The sequence below is a fragment of the Ostrinia nubilalis genome, chromosome 2, assembly GCF_963855985.1.
Source record: "Ostrinia nubilalis chromosome 2, ilOstNubi1.1, whole genome shotgun sequence".
Taxonomy (NCBI): domain Eukaryota; kingdom Metazoa; phylum Arthropoda; class Insecta; order Lepidoptera; family Crambidae; genus Ostrinia; species Ostrinia nubilalis.
The window spans coordinates 9,607,492-9,627,800 of NC_087089.1; the positions used below are offsets into that span (position 1 = coordinate 9,607,492).

Consider the following 20,309-nt stretch of genomic DNA (forward strand, 5'->3'; position numbering starts at 1 on the left):
CGCCGCTGTCAAATTCTACAGAAAAACCAGTGCGCCCGACACTTCACCGTTCGATCCATTTCCACCGAAGCGGAGTGGAGTGGAAATGTGCAAATAAATAATGGAATTTGATTAGTTATTCAAAATACTTCTATGCGCGCGACGGAGCGTAGTGGAAACCGGGCTTTACGATTTTCAGCTTTCACATTACCTCAATGCCTGCCTGTAGGATTGCATAGCAAACTTAGTTTCATTGTTGGCATCTGCCACTTTGGCGACATTGTAATGAATCTTGGCATTGCGTGGGCAAACAGAGACACCACTCGTGAATAACTGATACTCATTCTGCCAGTCGTATGACCTCTGCCAACTTCTAAGTCCCATGCTTAGTAATAAAATACCGTAACAAAATACACCCATCTAAAATCATTATAAACAAATAGTATACATTTGTATTAAATTGAAAATAATTGAAATACTACTATTATCTCAATCTAAATAAATAATGCCATCTAAAAAACAAATGTTTTGATCACCAGTGACCACCACTATTTTGTTACTTGCACTTAGTTTTTTACTGGTGAAACAGTTCATACATAAATAAAAACATGTCATGAATATTAACAACAAAGTATCAATATTGTAATGTAAAGAGCAATACCAACCTTGTACTGGTTTCTACTCAAAATAATCTTATTAAGTCCTATGACAATAATTAAACAATATCCAGCAGAAGGAATGTAGAATATCCTCTCGGCGATCACAAATCCAACAGGGTAAAATATGTTTGCAGCCGGTATAAAGGGGATCACCATTAAAGCTGCACTCAGCAAAAGAGGCCTGAAAATTAAAAACTATTATCACAATAACACACAAATACTCATTTTATGTAAACCATTGTTAGCGTATGATGAGAAAAAGATCCCTCACATATTTAAAAACACATAATAATAAAATAAGTTACATTTTGTTCATCAAAACTTGATAAATATAGCTTAGTTCAAATTGTTCAATAGTAACAGACAATATAAGAAAAGTTATACTACTAAATTACCTTGAAAACACTTTGTTTTTTATTTCAAATATTGCAACTAATAATGCAATGGCATATGCATATAAAAGCAATATAAATAAAAGTCTGACGTCAGTGACTTTTTTGATCAATGGTATACATCCCATGGACCAATCACAGCATAGCCATTGGGGCCAAATAAGTATAAGAAAGTTTATAAAGTAAATGTAGTTGTATGTTGCAATCTGTAAAATAAATTATTATTTTGATTATTTCATATAAATACCATAATCTTGTAAATATTAATTGTAGGTATTCTGGACGATATACTGTTACCTTTCTAAATAAACTGTCAGAAAATGCTGCAGGATTATCAAGATGGCTGAATTTAGGTTTGGTGCCTCCCATCACAGTCCACCTGGCATATAATAATAGCACTATGGATACACATAGTATCCCCATTCTCGATATGTTTCTAGGATTCTTGAGATCTTCTTTACTTTTGTCTAGGGCATTAATTACTTCATAAAACAAGCAGAAACCCTGAAAAATTGTAATTATTTTCTTAGTAGATCCACTTTTGTTAATTTATTCTTCGAATAAAAAAAAAAGAATACAAGAACTGAAAAAATAATCTTACCAAGACTGTAACTCCATTTTCTTTAAATAGCATAGAAATTGCTGCCATCGAGACAGAAAGTAGCAAAGTTACGAATGAGAACTTGTCATTAGTCATAGCTTTATTGTACAGAAGAAAAGCGATGAAAAATGTTATCGCACACAATAGGTCAGCTCTTCCAACAATACCAGATACTGCTTCCACATGAATGGGGTGCACAGCAAACAGCAATGTAGCAAAATAACTAATGTCAATCGCATTTAATGAAGTACTACTACATGTATTGAGAATTTTTTGAAATGTCCTCCACACAAGTAAACAGCACACAATATGGCATAACAAATTGGTTACTTTGAAAGGGAATACTGTAAGCTGACGATTGTTCCAAATGTAGTTGAGCCTGAAAATAATAAAACAGGATGAAGGCTTCATTGCAATTAGATTAATAATGTTATTTGTTGGTATACATGAATCGAATAAACATAGCAACAATTAAAGCCATTTAAATGACTACAACGGACCGTATTTTCACGGATTCGAGTCGGACGTAGTGCGAAACCGTTCTGCCGGCTAGGAAATGTGATAAAAATAGGAAACTTACCGAAAACTTAGAACAGTTAAAGGCCGATATGATTTATGACTTACAGCACTTTTAATGTTTGTACCCCAAAAGTCATTGTAAAAGCAGTCCGTCCAAGATTCTGATTTGATATCATTATTTTTCAATAGGGCTTCGGAATCGTCGAAAACGAAGTCACCATTTAGTGTAAACAAAAAGGGTAAACTTGACAGAACCACAAGTCCCGATAACTTGAAAATCATTTCAATGGACATATTTTAGTTAAAATTCATAAAACTGTGACGGAGCAAAACCTAAATAATTACTAATGTTAGTTTATTTACAAAAAAACCTCAACAAAACTGTAACCATCTCATTTCAACAATAACAAAAATCTAAATGTCAATAAATTTGACAGCTCAGTCAATGACAACAACTGTCAAACATGATGCAGTCCGAATTAGTCCGAAACACACTGCGCACTGACTAAAATGAACTTTTTATAAAATTAATGTTGAAAAAGCTTTTCATGTGCGATAAGTTAATGCAGCAGCATGTAGCCGATTAGGAGATGGGATAAGCAACATTAGCTAGTACACGGCACTCTCTGAGAAGGAGACTTAGAAATCATTATTGAATATAAAAGTACATACATACCGATATCAGTGAATATCGTGATGTTTACTTTTAGGAATTTATTATTGTTTGGACAACTTATATCGAAAAATAAAACATTATTCTATTAATTTGGAATAATTTATATTATTTCATTATAAAAACCTATTTTATTATAAAATTAAGTATTTAAGAACTTATGAACTAAGATTGTTTTATTAAAGTGGTTTATTAACATTTATCGAGTTTTATGTCAGGAAAGGCCTTATTACTTCCAGTTGTGTTTACCATGTTCAAAATTTTAATCTCCCACTTTATTTGGCGACCTTCCTAAAGGTTCCTTCACGGCTTCATCTTTCTACCCGTGAAGTCAGGTTGCGAATGTCAGTGTGACATTGAAGTGACGGTGAAGTTGGCGGCCAAGGGTTGGAGCGTGTGCTTGATGTCGAGGGCCGTCCGCGGGTCCCTGAGTGCGGCGGCGGCGTGCGCCAGCTGCAGCGCGCACTCGGGCGGCGCGCTGGCGGGCAGCGAGGCGCACTCGCGCTCCAACGCGCTTCCCACGCAAGTCAGCAGCTCTGAGAAGCCTAGCGAGATCGCCGCGCGCCGCAGTCGGTTCAGCTCCTGAAATATAGGTATCAAATATACGAGTTTCAAGATTTCGACAAGAATTGAAAGTTAGCTAAGAGAGAATTTCTTTTGGCGTTAAGTTCACCTTTGACTCTGGGATTTCTTTCTGTGTAAGTTAAGTTTTATAGGAAGAAAATAACTTTTGTGTAGTAGCACCAATATACACGGAGATGTATATGAAACTTTTCAGTTTTCGATGTACAAAATGGACTAATCACTTACAGTGAGTTAGCGTAGTGCGAATGTTAGTAAACGCACAAATAATAGGAGGAAATAGCGATCAAGGAAGCAGAAGTCATTTGACAGTTTTTGTTTAAGTTTACATAAGGGTTTGATTGGAGGCCAAGCTGTAGATCCTGGTTATACAGGAGGTACAGTGGTGGGAAAGTGTGTTATCACTTATCATATGTCCGGTTACCTTATAAAGGTGTTGCGTCTTGTCCGGCAGCTTCCTGGCGTGGCGGAGCACCTTCTGCACGTCGGCCAGCAGCGCGTGCGGCCGCGCCCACGCGCAGCCCGAGCCGCCGCCGCTGTACGAGCGCCACGACCGCACCGGGAACGCCTCAGCTGGGGACATTCACCAATGAGCTATTTTTTTTTTTTTTTTTTTTAATGGCTCGCGCGGTTTCAATGAGCTATTGAGCTTAACTCAGTCAGTGCCTGAGGTATGGAAGCCGCAAGCGGCCTGAATAAGTTCCACAGCTTGGGCGGCGACTTCAGGTGAAGTATCCATGGATTATTGATAGAACCTCACCTTAATGTTAAGAATAAGTAATGTTTGTTGCAAAACCAAAGATATCAATCACTTTTTCAAGAATTAAATCCAAGTAAACCAATAAAACCAAGTTTTCTTAGTATTAGATTGTTTGATATCAACAAACAGCGGGTCTAGTCAAAACGCACTTTAAAATCGCAAACCCATCGCAAACCAGTCGCAAACAAATATACAAATCGCAAAAGAGGTCGATAACAAAAAAGGCTTAGTCAAACGGCAAAAAATCGAATCGCAAAGCCCTACCTATCGATAATCGAAAGACTGGTTTGAAATTTCCCATACAAAGGCTTAGCCAACATGCATTTAAGACTCAATCAAAATCGAATCGAATCGCAACACCCGCCATTTTCATTGCGATTACTAAAACCCCGGTGATAAGCTTCGATTCGGTCGAAAACCAATAGGGTGAGTTGCACCACCTAACTTTGAACGTAACTATGACGTTAACCGGTGTTTTTTGTATGGAGTTTGACAGATTTTAGACGTTTGTCAAAGTTAAACTAAGATGGTGCAACCCACCCTAAGGCTGTTTTGACAAATCCGTATCGCGATGTCGTTTTGACAGCTAGTTTGACAGCGAAGCATAGACGTAAACAGAGAGCAGAAAGAAGGAAGAAACTAATTAAAAAAAAAAAAGCTAGAAAAAGTAAAAGCAATCGCAAAGACATAGACATTTTTTAACTTTTATTCGATTTTGAATGAACTTTTATATCGCCGCGTCGTTGGTGGTTCAATGTGCATTTTGGCTGCCATTTTCCGATCGAATCGAATTACTGGTGACGCGGCGACTGACATTAGTGAAAACTTCCTATTGGTTTGTGATGGCATTTTGACTAGACCCACAGGCTCCAAATTGTCTTTTGTTTCTTTAAATTCTGTGCTCGAAATTAAAAAAAGACTAGTGAATGAAATTGTGAATGTGCCGCCGCCGCTGTACGAGCGCCACGACCGCACCGGGAACGCCTCAGCTGGGGACATTCACTAATGAGCTATTGAGCTTAACTCAGTCAGTGCCTGAGGTATGAAAGCCGCAAGCGAGGGTGTCTTTGGGTCGTCAAACGTCAGCGCGACTTCAAATGTGCTTCAGTGGGTCTAGTCAAAATGCCATCGCAAACCAATAGGAAGTTTTCACTAATGTCAGTCGCCGCGTCACCAGTAACTCGATTCGATCGGAAAATGGCAGCCAAAATGCACATTGAACCACCAACGACGCGGCGATATAAAAGTTCATTCAAAATCGAATAAAAGTTAAAAAATGTCTATGACTTTGCGATTGTTTTTACTTTTTTTAGCATTTTTTTTTAAATTAGTTTCTTCCTTCTTTCTGCTCTCTGTTTACGTCTATGCTTCGCTGTCATACTAGCTGTCAAAACGACATCGCGATACGGATTTGTCAAAACAGCCTTAGGGTGGGTTGCACCATCTTAGTTTAACTTTGACAAACGTCTAAAATCTGTCAAAGTCCATCCAAAAAACACCGGTTAACGTCATAGTTACGGTCAAAGTTAGGTGGTGCAACTCACCCAATTGGTTTTCGATCGAATCAAAGCTTATCACCGGGGTTTTAGTAATCGCAATGAAAATGGCGGGTGTTGCGATTCGATTCGATTTTGATTGAGTCTTATATGCATGTTGGCTAAGCCTTTGTATGGGAAATTTCAATCCAGTCTTTTGATTATCGATAGGTAGGGCTTTGCGATTCGATTTTTTGCCGTTTGACTAAGCCTTTTTTGTTATCGACCTCTTTTGCGATTTGTTTATTTGTTTGCGACTGGTTTGCGATGGGTTTGCGATTTTAAAGTGCGTTTTGACTAGACCCACTGATTTGTTTACTTCATAAATGTCAATGTTACGTTGCTGCCTGGCCGTGCTGCTTCCATACCTCGAGCTCTGAATTAAGCGCTAGACCTATATGTATAGAGGTTATAGGTAACATTTCGTAACAAAAATCTAAAGTCTGATGTGTGCCTGTAATAGTTCAGTTTTTACATTGACACATAAAAACAAGGAACAAATTATTATCATGAATGAAATGTACGACAGTTTCGATAAAACGATTTTGATTTAAATCGGAACGAGATTTTGAACTGTCACTCTATTCGAAACACAGACTGCGCAAGTCGCGGGAGCTTTAAACATTTTTTTTCAGCTATTAAAAATACCGACGTTGTTGCAAATCAAATTATGGTTGAGGATCGACAAGCAAATGTTTAATTCGCTGCTCGCCTAGGTAGGTACTCTAGTTCTTTAAAAAATGCATTCCTGAGGTTTAGTCCGCCTAATCGATTCTTAACGACTCCCAACACCAGAATTTATCTAGAGCTTTTAAAAACTACTAGTCCTCTTTGAAAAAAAAAAATGGTCGCGCGCGCGACACCTTGCACCACGCGGAAAGCGTGCCCCAACACTCCGCGCTCAGTTGCACGATCGCCATTTACAATTACTTACCTTACCAATACTCTCCCTCCCACTTACCCGCACAACGCCCCGTTTTCGCCCCGTCTGTACCAGAGTGCGATGTGACGTCACGGATGCTATGTGCGCAGTTAACTTGAACGGGTTGTATGTTTGAGACAACTAAGACCGGGTTTCCACTAAGGCGGAGAAGAGGAGTATCGGGCGGACAAATTTTTCTATTGAATTTGACAGCGGCGGTGGCGCGGAGCGGAGAGAAGTGAAAATATCGAAATTTGACTGGTTATTCAAAACACTTCTCCGCACCCCTCTGCTCCACCGTGGTAGAAACCGAGCCTAACACAAGCAAATGTTTAGCCCGGCTAATCTAGATCTTAGCGACTCTCTTCGAAACACAATGGCCGCCAAGACTTACCAGTCGTCCCGTCGTCGACCGGGCCCAGCTGGTCGAGCGGGCCCAGCCAGGGCGAGGCGGCGGCGCCCGGCCGCATGACGCTCAGTAGCAGGCACGAGCGGCGCGCGCGCGACGCCTCGCACCACGCGGAGAGCGTGCCCCACCACTCCGCGCCTAGTTGCACGATCGCTGACATGCCTTCCACCTTTGAAAAAAACCCATATAAATAAAAGCCCTGAATGCCGAGCACGTAGAATTTCGTCCAATGACCCTCACTCACTGCAACCGCCCGTCGCACATTCGCGACAGCGATATAATTACCCGCGAGCGATAAGGATGGGTAGCTTGGGGTCATTGGACGAAATTCTACATGCTCGGCGACCGGACTTTTGTTGGACGTACGCCGAAATACTTTCCGCCTTATGAACAGGATAATGTTGTAATTAAAAAAAAATACACGTAAACCCTGACGCCTCGCACTGTCGCACCATGCGGAGATCGTGCCCCACTAGTCCGCATCCAGTTGGACGATAGCAGACAGACATGCCTTCCACCGTTATTACGAATGGGAAAACGTTGCAATTTGAAAAACAGTTTACAGGTATAGACACCGAGGCCACGCACCACGCGGAGAGCGTGCCCCACCACTCCGCGCCCAGTTGCACGATCGCTGACATGCCTTCCACCTTTATTACGAAATAAATAAAGTGCAATTTGAAAATAAAAAATACAATAGGGCTACTGCAAATCGCTGTTTACGTAGTTTTGGGTCTAAAAGTCATCGTCGTTTATGCTGGCATCTCGCTGTGCATGAGAGGGATGGCAACATCCTTCTAAACATAGGTTAACGTTTTTCAGAGTAACCCACAGTAGGTGCACACAAACTCCGACGCCTCGCACCACGCGGAGAGCGTGCCCCACCACTCCGCGCCCAGTTGCACGATCGCTGACATGCCTTCCACCTTTATTACAGTGGGATAAAGTTGCAATTTGAAAAACAGTAGCAATGAGGGCTATCGTTTTTATACTTAACAGTTGGCACCCCTGGCGATTGACAGGACCTTCCTCTACAGTGGCGCCATCTTGATGAGTGCAAATACGATAGTCCTCCTACCACTTTAGCGCTCACAAGTTGGCGCCACTGTCTTCGCTACTAGCAAGTGACAGGACCTTACTCTACAGTGGCGCTCGCTAACTGGTGAGCGCTAAAACGATATCCCTCATTGAACCACGCCGAAACGCTATTTATCGCTTACACTGGCATCTCACTGTGTATGAGAGGGATGGCATCATTCTAAACTTCGGTTAACGTTTTTCAGAGTAACAACAACGCCTGCCTTGCACCACATGGAGTGTACCCCACCACTCCGCGCCCGGTTGGACGATTGACGACATGCCTTCCACCTTTATTACGAATGGGATAAACTCGCAATTTAAAAAAAACAGCAGGGCTGTTCCGATAAGCTGTTCATCGCTTAAGCTGTTGTGCGTGAAAGGGATGGCTGCATTCGAAACTTCGCTTAACGTTTTTCAGAGTAACCCCACAGTACACATACACCTGAAATGCCAGCAACCGCGCGATTATCTATAGTATATAATAATCTCTTAAGGCGCTACCTTGTAGAATTTGTTTTCAACAAGCTCCGCCCATTCCCCCCGCAGGCTCCGCACCCGCGAAAGCGTCACTCGTCGCGACGAGTCACTCGCTTCGTAAAATTAGAGTAAAATTTGAAATTGAATGAAAACGAACATGGAAACAATGGAGTCGCGTCACACATTTCTTTTTTTGATTTAATTAGTTGATGTACATTGTTATTGGTTTGCGTTAAATATTATAATGCAGTCAAAACTCATAATCGGTCAAATCAACTTTTGACTGAAAAAATCTGTAAAAATAGCTTTCACTTGATTTCAAATTTTACCATTTATTAAAAATTCATACAAAGTATTAATAGGAAATCATCATAAAAGTATTATAATTAATTTTATTTATTCATTTTTCAGATACCATTTATGTTAGTAACACTGTTATAAAACATTTTTTAAAGCGTAAAGTTTATGTGATTTGTGGGTATAGGTACAAAATGATGACACCTGATGTACGTTGTACCGATGTTAGTTTAGAAGTTATCGTTAATTTGTGATTACAGAAAAAAAACAGGGAATATGAAAATGAAAGAGCTTCCGCGTTGTGAATAAAAAAAATGTTCTTTTCAGTTATTGTCTCTAAATGTGTTCTACATAACGTAAACTTAGGGGATTGCAAACATTAGTTAGTTCTAAAAAAGTTCTAGTTCATTAGGCAGTTTTTAAAATTATTTTGGACCTATGGAAGTTATTTTCTTTCTCAAACTTTTAAGTTGAAGATTTTAGAATGTTCTGCTAAAAGCACATTTTTTATGTTTCTAGCAAACATTTTGTATCTTGCATCAAAGATGATTATTTTTTCAAACATCTGCAATTAATCAATCAAGTCGACCCAAAAAAACAGATATGTTTCTTAAAGCCTACTAGGTCATAAAATTTGAAAAAACCAGCCAAGTGCGTGTTGGACTCACGCACAAAGGGTTCCGTACCATTAATTTATGAAATTAAAATTATTATTATTATTTAATTTAAGTTATTTGTATGAAAGATTACGCGGTACCTAATAAGCGGTTTACGATTTACGAGGTATTAAAAAAAAACTACTTATTAGATCTCGTTCAAAACAATTTTCGTTGGTGGTTGTTATAGTAATGTATTTATTTATTTAAACTTTAATGCCAATATAAATTTGTACATAAGGCGAACTTAATGCACTAAAGCATTCTCGACCAGTTTACCCTTCAGTTTAATGTACTTCATATTATGATTTTTTTTTAGATTTTTCATTTTCTTATTTTAGAAGTTAGAGGGGGGGGGACCAACTTTTTTCCACTTTGGAAGCGTCTGTCACGCAAACTATTCGGTTTAGAAAAAAAATATTTTAGAAACCTCGATATCATTTTTGAAGACCTATCCATAGACCTATCCACACACGTATGTTTGATAAAAAATTTTTTTTTGAGTATCAGTTCTAAGTATGGGGAGCCCCCAATATTTTTTATTATTGCATCTTACTCATCTCGTAAGTCCCCGCGTACTTGTACAAGTACATACTAAGCATAGTAGTTCAGACCTGACATTTAAACTACATAGCAAGAGTAACTGCCTAATGTACTTACCCAAGTACACATTTTTGTTTCCCCATTTACCGGGTAGTTTTTTTAAATTGGCAAAAATGATACGACCATACTCATTCAATACTCTTTGTTAGACAGGTAACGTCAACTGTCAGTGTCAGTGTCATTTTTTCGCAAAATGGTCACGAAGTCGGATTGCCGGCCGGCACGACGATAGTTTATCTGTTTATATTAAAGTAATCTTTTGTTTTTTGTCTTATTTTTTAAATGTATCGGTAAATATAAGTTATAGTTTTTGTAAATTAAGCAAAATATAAAAAAGAAACTTAATATTTTAGGAGGTTCATGATCGGTCAAAATAATTTGTACTTGATAACTTAATACGTTAGGCGTTTGTTACAAAAATAGTTGTATGAAAGTTGTATAAGGTATGAAATTAGCGTTTGTTTTTTCTTCAATGTTCATTACTATGTAATTTCTTTCATAGTATAGCTCTGTCCATCATTCTTTTTTTATTTGAAATTTGACTTCAAGGGCTTACTTTTACGTATAAAATGTTAAACTTAATTTTATTCTTTAAATTAGCATTTAATCTTCAAAGGCAGCTCGTCCTAATTGTTGTCCGTTTCCATTAAACAAAAATAAATAAGTATATTTATACTGATACCAATTTTCAAAAAAAATTCTTAATTTTTTTATAGCTTAATGTTGTTTCAATCTACCTACAAAACATGCTAACAAATGTAATGCTTAACTAAAGCTTACATAGGCAAATATTTATTGTTATAAATAAATTTTTAATACAGTTTAAGATTCGTAAATATAGATAAAATGTATATTTTATAAATTTTTAACAAGCGAATTAGCAAAAAAAACAGTTAAATGTTAATTTTTATAACAGCCTAGGATTAAAATGTACACTAGAACTGTTTTGATGTAACATTATTTTACGAAATAAATATATTTTGAAATTGAAAATTGAATCTACTTACAAAATTTTATAAAATTTGAATTTATGGATTTTTAAAAAATCCCAAAAAAAATTGTATGGAAAAAATAATTTTGGTGAAATTATATAAATTCCATATAAAACGCTAAGACCAAATAATTTGGTCTCAAAGACTGAATTTTATAATTATTACTTACTTAAGTGACGTTTAAAAGAAAAATATGATTAATTTTTAATACTTACCTAAATAAAACCTTTGTCTTAGTGATATTATTTTTTACACTGTATAAAAAGCCTAACGTACTTACAGGAATACAAACTATTTTCAATATTTTTCTTTTACAATAAAAAATACAAAACATAATTAAGGTCTAAAAAACTATGTAAAACCGTCGATAAATTATCTCGGTCTGAAGCACATTTCTTAGTTTGTACTTGGTATAGTACAACCGGCAGATATGAATACTGCTGTTGAAAAAACACAGGACTTACGAGGTTAATGCGGTTCACAGAATACATCTACCTACCAAGTTTCAACAGTATAGCTCTTATAGTTTCGGAAAAAAATGGCTGTGACATACGGACAGGCAGACAGACATGACGAATTTATAAGGGTTCCGTTTTTTGCCATTTGGCTACGGAACCCTAAAAATCACAAAATTAACGATAACTTCTAAACTACGACTAGTCCTCACCTATCACCTGCCTTCGGCTTGACACCTTACAAGAAACAACCTATAGGTACTTAAAATACCCAACAATTTCATTTCGCAACGCAAGTAAGCTATAATATAGGTAGGCCTACAAAATTTATGTCAACTTTTTATATAAAACTTTATGCTCTAAAAATACATAAAATAAAAAATATTAAATAATGACTCTTTTTAAATGATCAAAAGCTTGTCGCGAGATTTAGGTAGGTACTTACGTGTATTACCAATTTGGTTTATATACTTTTTTTTTCTTAGATTCACTTTTGGTATTAAATTACGTAATTAGTGTATCTTGGTTTACACAAGTAAATCTCGCAATAAAGTCATATAAACTGGGTAATGACTAATAATTAATAATAATAATTATTATTATTATTAATACAGAATACCAAAAGGTTACTAAATTGTTACGGTTTTTACTCAACATTTTCCAAAAACGATTTGGTACGAGTAAGTATCGATACTTGCCGACCGATACTGCAATTCATTGAATAAAATGTTGCAAAATAAAAACACTCGATTTCATAAAAAATATATTTTTTGTTGGCGTTAAATAAAAATAAAATTGTTATACTGTGCAACTCCACTCTTTTTTGTTCTTTTTTTGTGCTGTCATTCTAGTTTTATTCCACTTTGTTCACCTGATTTCAGTCGACATTAGCAGTCGCCTAGAAAACACAGGTGAACAGATGGGACATTTTTCATTGATCAAGTGGACTTAATTATTTCGACGACATAAATAATGCTAATAGATTATTATTGCCTAGTGTCCGACCGAAACTAGTTTTACGACCGAAACCGAAACCGAAAACGAATTTCGGCAACGGTGTCTATTTCGGCCGAAACCGAAACTTCCTTACAAGGCTCATATTTTGAGGGAAAAATAAAGAAAACGTTATTATAATCTGTCCGTCATTATTGTTTTCTCTTTAAATTGTATTAAAATTGAGCTTATAAAGTGCCTTTTTACTCTAAAAGGTATCAAATTATGTATTATAAAAGAAAAAGAAGGATTTATAGTCTAGATTTTTTTTTAATTACTCGCAATATTCAGGACATCTACATAACCCGTCCCATGATCGGGTCTTTTACCTTAATAATTTCTCAAAACAAAATTGGTAGTACGTAAGTTAGTATCTAATGTACCTACTTGCCACTTGGATACCTTGGTGATAAATACTAAAATGAACTTTGAAACTCTGAATCCATAATATTATCACCATGAAATGCACTATAGTCATTACTAACTACTTAACTAATGTTTGTTTACGTATAGCATTTGCGAACCAAAATAAAAATTATAGGTTAGATTAAACTTGATTATACTTTTATCAGTCATATTGAATATATTTTTTTTTATGTTTACATCCGCTCATGTTATAACGACATAAAACGAGATAAAACTAACCAAATTCAAAATAAATCACTCGAAAACTCGCCACCACAACAAAACAAAACTAACAGCAAACAAACAAGCGAGCGAATCACGCCATTGGCTCTGATCAGATTCATCCACTCATTCAACGCGCCGAACATGACCGATAACAGCGCGGAAACTCCCGAATGCACATTCGGTTTCGGTCGTAGTTTCGGCAAGTTTGCCGCCGAAAACGAAACTAAACCGAAACTCGTGTTTTTACCGAAACTCAACCGAAAACGAAACCGAAACCGAACATTCGGTCGGACACTATTATTGCCTAAAAATTGCTCTGAATTATTATTTGTATGCAATTTATGATGTAAGTATGTCAATGAAACATAATTATGCTAATAAATATGTTTCAATTTGTCGCCAGTTAGCTCACTACGAGGTATGTATTGTTTTACAGTCTTATATTCCCTGTGACATGATGTAGGTATACAAATTTTATTACTTGTGATTACCATTAAACTGATTTAAAATTAAGCTGCCTCTTAATTTGACAGTTTCCGATATAAATTATCACTCCACGGGATTTTACAACAAAAACTATAACGGTAAATAAGATATTTACCCTCCCGATTTCTGTTGTTCCTAGTTTCTGATATCACCCAGAACAAAGTGGAATGAACCTAACGTTCGACGATATTAACTGTCATTGTCAGTGCCACCGAGCGCACGTCCGTCCTCATCAAAGTTTTCGGCCGACTGAATGCCTCGCACACACAGTGGGATAGAAATATGATTTCTCAGTGCGAGGAAAGGGACAGCAATAGCGCGCGCGGCGCGGAATAAAATAACGTAAGCGACAAATCGGAAATCATTTATTTATTGAAAAACCAAACTGTATTTAAAAAAAAAAAACTTGCCACTTATTAGAATCGGTTATTACCTTACCAATATAAAAATTTGGCTTTTATATATTCGCCTATCTGCTTGTATAACTAAACATAGAGTAATAGAAGGGTCATCTTTGGAATTTTTTTCTATCGAGAAAATTGTTTCCATTCATGTTTCGGCTAGCATACTAGATTTATTTGTCAACTATAACATATTTCAAAATAAGAACATAAAATAAAGGAAAAGTACGATTAAAACTAATTCTGCGCTTCTTTAAAACGCCCAATATTCGCAAGGCATCACCTTAAGTTCTGTTTGTTCCTGGCATGCATTTTCATTAGTGAATAAATATTGTTGTGTTATGAGGATTGTAATTTTCAACCGACTTCAAAAAAGGAGGAGGTTCTCAATTCGACCCGTATGTTTTTTTTTTTTTTTCTATATTTGTTACGCGATAACTCCGCCAATTATGAACCGATTTGAACAAATCTTTTTTCGGCGTATAGGTAATACCTCAAGGGTGGTCCCATTTAAATTTAATAATAAAAAAAACAACCCCCAAGGGTGGAAAATTGGGGATGAACTTTTTTATACGCAATATCTCCGCCGATTATAAACCAATTTGAACGATTATTTTTTTGTTGAATAGGTATTATCAAAAGGGTGGTTTCATGCGAATTTGAAGAAAATATTTCACCCCCAAGGGTGAAAAATTGGGGATGAACTTTTTTATACGCAATATCTCCGCCGATTATGAACCAATTTTTTTTGGTCTCAGTGTACTGCCTACCTTCAGTGGTAACATCAAGGTAATAATTAGTTAACTAAAAAGCAAGAAATAAGTAAAATTTTATAAAAAAAAATAAAACCGACTCCAAAAAACCTACACTAAAACGTAGAAAAATAATTACTAATTACCTACTTATTTATTAGGACGAATTATTAATATTTATGTAGGTATACCATGATTGATACTTTTGGAGTCGGTGCAGGCAAACTTTACATGTTTCATAATCTTGGCACTGACTCCAGAAGTATCAATCATGGTATACCTACATAAATATTAATAATTCGTCCTAATAAATAAGTAGGTAATTAGTAATTATTTTTCTACGTTTTAGTGTAGGTTTTTTGGAGTCGGTTTTATTTTTTTTTATAAAATTTTACTTATTTTTACAAAAATTAAAATTTACCTTCAATGCGCCATGTAGTAAAACACAAAAGTTTGGCACTGTGCTTGGGTCTGACATGTCTTCTTCTGTTGTGGAGCCTTCTGTGGTTGACCCTTCCTGCATAAAATATTGAGCATTAACAACATATTGCTTGCAAACAAATATTAACTGAGAAAAAGCATATAATATACCTTTGTAGGAGTTTTGGATCCATAATTTTCTCTACTAGCATTACTGGCAGCTGCTTGCGCCTGTGGTATCACAAGATGTTTACTTATCGCTATTGGTGTAGCTGTGGAATAGATAATAGTACCTAATGGTAGTTAATGTAATCTTCTAAAAAAAGTGGAGTGGACAAGGATTTTATAACTTTGTTTTCATTGGAAGAAATTACAATTTGAAAAAGATAGAAAGAAACCCATCTGCACAAAAAAAATCAACTCAATAGAAACAAACATCGGGTTAGGTGAAAGAAAATAAAAAAGGAAGGATTCGTCATCGTTATTTCAGCCATAGGACGTCCATTGCTGAACATAGGCCTCCCCCAATGATTTCCATAATGGCCGGTTGGTAGTGGCACAGGTGCCTGCATCCAGCGCCTTCCTGCTACCTTTATGAGGATAAAGGTCGTCGATCCACCATTTGTGGAATGAAAAAAAGGAAGGATTGATTTATATCAAACTAGCGACTTCGACACGTGGACCCCGTTTTAACCCCTTAGGGGTTGAATTTTGCAAAATACTTAGATAGCACCTAAAGGAACTCCCATGCTAAATTTAAGACTCCTAGCACTTGTAGTTTCTGAGATTTCGTGATGAGTGAGTCAGTCAGGCTACTAATATTATAAATGTGAAAGTTTGGATGCCAGACATCCAATGTTTGTTATTCTTTCACGTAAAAACTACTGAACGGATTTTGCTGAAACTTTACAGTATTATTGTTTATAACCCAGAATAACATATAGGCTATAATTTATGACGATCTGTGACAAACGCAATTTCACGCGGGTGAAGCCGCGGGCAGAAGCTAGTTTACAATAGATACAAAAATGCTTACCTAAATCGTTATTAGATACGAAGCCAATAACGTGCAACTGGTGTGACAGTGTGTACGTGGCCGCCAAGCCTTCGTGCGCGGCGGTCTGCGGCGCCGGGAACAACTGCACCCGGGCCTCCAGCTGGCCGCACTTTAGCGAGCACCAGAACTCTTGGTAGTGCTGCTCGCAGAGGCGCGTCATCGCTGATATTGCCTGTTGAAGAGAAGCGTTGATAGAAATATTTAAAATAATATTTGATGACAATGCATGTTATGAAATGACTTACCCTTTTCATAACATTTAGCCTAGGCGCAGACCTCCGACTTCTAGTTGGCCGATAGTTGGCCCCGAATCTAATTTTTATGAAGAATCGGCATCGGCTGATTCTTCATACCGAATTGGTATCGACCAAATCGGTGTAATGTGCGCACGTTCATACATCTCCATACTGATTAAGTCTGACCCAACTATCGGCCGACTAAAAGTCGGTGGTCTGCGCCTAGGCGTAATCTTTTGTACCATGCATTCTGAAAAAAACTCAATCATTTATCTACATATACTCAAGAAAAATGCTGTCTGTGAATAGTTGAAAAATTGCAATCCTCTTGGAAAAATTGTAAAAATTGTGCTTTGTGAGTTCTTTTAGATCACAAAGATCTTTGAGACAGTTTAGTTTCTGTAGTAAAAGATTTTTGTAATTTAAATATATTATATACTTAATAGTTGGTATAAAATTGAGCAGCATCTATAGAAGCTTGACTTACACTAGGCACAGATAGTTGGTCCGGGCAATAGATGGCTCCTCGTGATATTGTGGCACTTAATGTGTTTGAGGAACTAACAGCCATGTCCACTATCTTCTGATACAAAGGCATTGCTGCAAAAGAAAAAACATATTTAAAGAATTTCTCATGATCTTAAGACTTTTTAGATTTAAAATTAATTAATGTGGCCAATAAGGTTTATTATACCATGTTGCAAGCAGGTATCGTGTGGTGAGACGATAGGCAGGACATGTATCTTAGCTGCATACGGAGGTGGTAACGGCAGTGCTTGAATGATACGGTTTCTGCCGATTGCACCTGCTCCACTGCTGCCATCTGTGACCTGAAAGTATAAAAACAGGTTACAGTCACTTCAAATAATGGCAACAACATAGTGAACACAAGTGTACACAACAATCACACATTGATTTCCATAGCAATTTGGCATTTTCAATTTTTCTTGGGTGAAATTTTTAAAATACATAATTATAGTCCTCATGCGATGACAGTGTGACATTTCCTACTATAATCTTTTTAGAGATGTCACACTGTTGTCGCAAATGGATGAATAAGAAACATTGAATCTTATTCATGTACACTTGTACACTAATATTTATAAAGAGGAAAGATTTTTTAGTTCGTATTGAATAGTCTCCAAAACTCCTGGACTGATTTTGAAAAATGTTTAACCATTACAATCTTAAATTATTTCTGATTAACATAGGCACTACAAAGTTCGTCAGGTTGGTTAGTTCATAATAAATAAGTAAGTTGGTGTACCAATATAATTTGTACTGGTGTTTGGCATCCCCATTCACTCAGGACCAGCTGGTTCACACCAAGCAGAGCAGTCTCTATGCAGGTTTTGTCGCCTTCTTCAAGAAGAGGCAATTTTGCTTTGATCGTGTCGAAGTCACGCGTAAACGGCACGGATACTGAAAATAAAAAGATTTAGCGTAATTTAAACGTTATTCTACTAAAATTATGGAACAATATTGCATTAGGGAGTACCATCAGAAATGAGCCTGGATAAAGGTTATTTCTCAGTTAATTAAACGGATTTTTCATCTTACCTTCATAAATTGAAGAGAAAGTCACCAGGGCTACATATTCTAGTTTCGCATGGAGGCTTAAATAGTCCAAAAATGTATTGATAGCCGCAGCAGCGATGGTGAGCCGGGTATGACTTTCTGTGTTGTCTGTCGACGGTACCGGCCGCGACATCGACAGCGATACATCTAGCAATAATACTGTAGGCATTTTTGTTACTTTTAATACCTATTAGCTTATAAATTCATTGAAAATAATATTTAAAAAGTGTAAACACGAGAACCACGGAAACCACCACAGAAACCACAAAGCAAAAACTGACATTGACAGCTGTTTGACACTGACAGTAACACGTTAGACATTTATCTTTTTTTAAACAGGAAAGGACATTTTCATTAAAACGCTTTTTAATTTTTAATTTAATATAATTAAAAAATCCTTGCAGTTTACCTTCATTCATCGGTGAATTTTCTGCCATATCCAATGGCTGCAAAGACGTTGATGAATTTTTCTTTGTTCACTTTAGTGTTCACTTAGTTTTCTGTAAAGGCCTATGCACAACACAACAGGTTTATTTTTGTTTGAGACGCTTAAATGAACTCGGTATGCATGAGCCTTTTGACGGCTGCCTGACTGATCATAGGCGGTTATCACAGTGTACCGCGCTCAAACCGCGCTCCGCCGCGGAGCGCGTGATTTTCATATAAAAAATCACGCGCGCGGACGCGTTGTCAGTGTGAAGTGCCGCGCGTGTTTTCTATGTATACAAACTGAGGTACTTGCATACAATGATTAAATCTGTCACCCCGCAGTGTGATAACCGCCTTACAAAACTTCGATGCCGAAGGTTGCGGGTGTCGCGGGTTCGATTCCCGCCTAAATATTGATGTGCATGAATGAAATAATTAAACGTTCGTATGTTGTGTATGTGTTGTGTCTCTAGTTTATTTTTAAAAGTGTTTACTTTTACAGTAGAAAAGTTATATGATTGTGTTTAATGTACCTACTATATTTTATTGTTGGATCCGTATTATGTGTACAAGAATTAAATAAGTAGAATATATCATTTTTTTATTCATGAGAATATTTCGGTACAAATGCGTTTCACAATTTATCTCTCTCGGCCTACTCGACCTAGCTGTTTTTCCCTTTCTATCAATATTACAACAATGGAAGTTGATAACAATAATAAAATAGTTCAGGATGAGCCGGGTGAAAGTTACGAATTCAAATACAATTTTGTCAACACACCTTGGGATGATAGAACTTTGAAGAGTAAAGTTGGAATTGTCACCCTTCTTATTGCGATATTTACAGCGACAATGGCTTGCGTTATTCATAATTTGATTACGCATTTCGATAGATCATCTCATCATTTAAGTGAAGAAACAAACTGTAACTTGGTGAAAGTGGATGAATATAAATATGTAGCGAGGATTCATTTGGTAGAAACTCAAGAGTTGCTGTGTGTTGGAGCTGTGCTTAGCCTTACTTCAGTTCTCGCAAATAGCGTTTGTACGAAGTCAGGTCCTATCCGCATGCGCCTGGGGAGTCCATCAGAGTAAGAGATAAGTTGTATTTAAATATGTTCTTTATCTCGCCTATCAAAAGATATTTATATAAGGTTTTTTTTACAGTCCTCGATGTAAAAAGGGATTTTCAGTAGACGTTCTAGAGCCAGTAAATTACGAAGGCGTGCTCTCCAAACTGGTCCTATTATCCAGCTATGAGAATATGGCAGAATGCTTACAGACCACAATTAAAGTGGGCAATTCTGTGAACTGGAAATCGCAAGCTTATATCATTGGAAGACCTTTACGAGGCGGCAGATCCTTGTCGCGACAGCCGGCCAATCTAGTAGACCTCGAAAGCCAGAACCCAGGTTTTTCATTGAGAAATTCGAATCTAAAGGACACTATCTGCGTAATGGATCTAGGGAAATGTCCGGTGAGGGCTGGAGACCTGTTAGTTCAAAACGGTTATCTTATTGGTTTGGCCTCCACAAGTAACCATGCCATGGACCAAAGTAAACTGGCGTGTTTTGCTGATATACGAGTCGTGCGAAAGGGGCTGAATAATATAGATTCTGACATCATTTCAGAAAAATAGTAATTTTGTAAAGTGAAATAGGTAGCTATATTAAATTAAAATAAAAACTTTGATTATCACTTAAGTATTTAATTTCACTTCTATGGTTCGGCACAAG

At 37.0% G+C, this 20,309-nt stretch overlaps 2 protein-coding genes across 2 annotated transcripts; both read right to left on the reverse strand.

Moving 5' to 3' along the window:
• Positions 1 to 25: 25 nt before the first annotated feature.
• Positions 26 to 2,567, reverse strand: LOC135086502 (protein O-mannosyl-transferase TMTC4-like). Its single transcript, XM_063981228.1, has 6 exons — positions 2,212 to 2,567; positions 1,632 to 2,010; positions 1,328 to 1,534; positions 1,034 to 1,236; positions 645 to 819; positions 26 to 399 (listed from the first exon to the last, which is right to left on the reverse strand). The coding sequence occupies exons 1-6, from the start codon at positions 2,442 to 2,444 to the stop codon at positions 187 to 189; spliced, it is 1,410 nt and encodes a 469-aa protein (XP_063837298.1). The 5' UTR covers positions 2,445 to 2,567; the 3' UTR covers positions 26 to 186.
• A 389-nt stretch (positions 2,568 to 2,956) lies between these two features.
• Positions 2,957 to 18,410, reverse strand: LOC135082616 (integrator complex subunit 14). Its single transcript, XM_063977399.1, has 10 exons — positions 18,127 to 18,410; positions 17,834 to 17,988; positions 17,261 to 17,396; positions 17,054 to 17,166; positions 16,310 to 16,502; positions 15,445 to 15,545; positions 15,275 to 15,370; positions 7,017 to 7,200; positions 3,830 to 3,978; positions 2,957 to 3,405 (listed from the first exon to the last, which is right to left on the reverse strand). The coding sequence occupies exons 1-10, from the start codon at positions 18,311 to 18,313 to the stop codon at positions 3,169 to 3,171; spliced, it is 1,551 nt and encodes a 516-aa protein (XP_063833469.1). The 5' UTR covers positions 18,314 to 18,410; the 3' UTR covers positions 2,957 to 3,168.
• Positions 18,411 to 20,309: the final 1,899 nt, after the last annotated feature.

Bases quoted from the DNA above. Each gene is read 5' to 3' on its own strand.
- LOC135086502 (XM_063981228.1), bottom strand. From the start codon at position 2,444: ATGTCCATTGAAATGATTTTCAAGTTATCGGGACTTGTGGTTCTGTCA. The intron at 1,237-1,327 runs GTAACAGTATAT...TTTATTTTACAG, and splicing joins CTGACAGTTTATTTAGAAAG to ATTGCAACATACAACTACAT. The intron at 400-644 runs GTTGGTATTGCT...TAATGATTTTAG, and splicing joins TGAGTAGAAACCAGTACAAG to ATGGGTGTATTTTGTTACGG.
- LOC135082616 (XM_063977399.1), bottom strand. From the start codon at position 18,313: ATGCCTACAGTATTATTGCTAGATGTATCGCTGTCGATGTCGCGGCCG. The intron at 17,989-18,126 runs GTAAGATGAAAA...TTTTATTTTCAG, and splicing joins TTTCTCTTCAATTTATGAAG to TATCCGTGCCGTTTACGCGT. The intron at 3,406-3,829 runs GTAACCGGACAT...CCTATATTTCAG, and splicing joins AGACGCAACACCTTTATAAG to GAGCTGAACCGACTGCGGCG.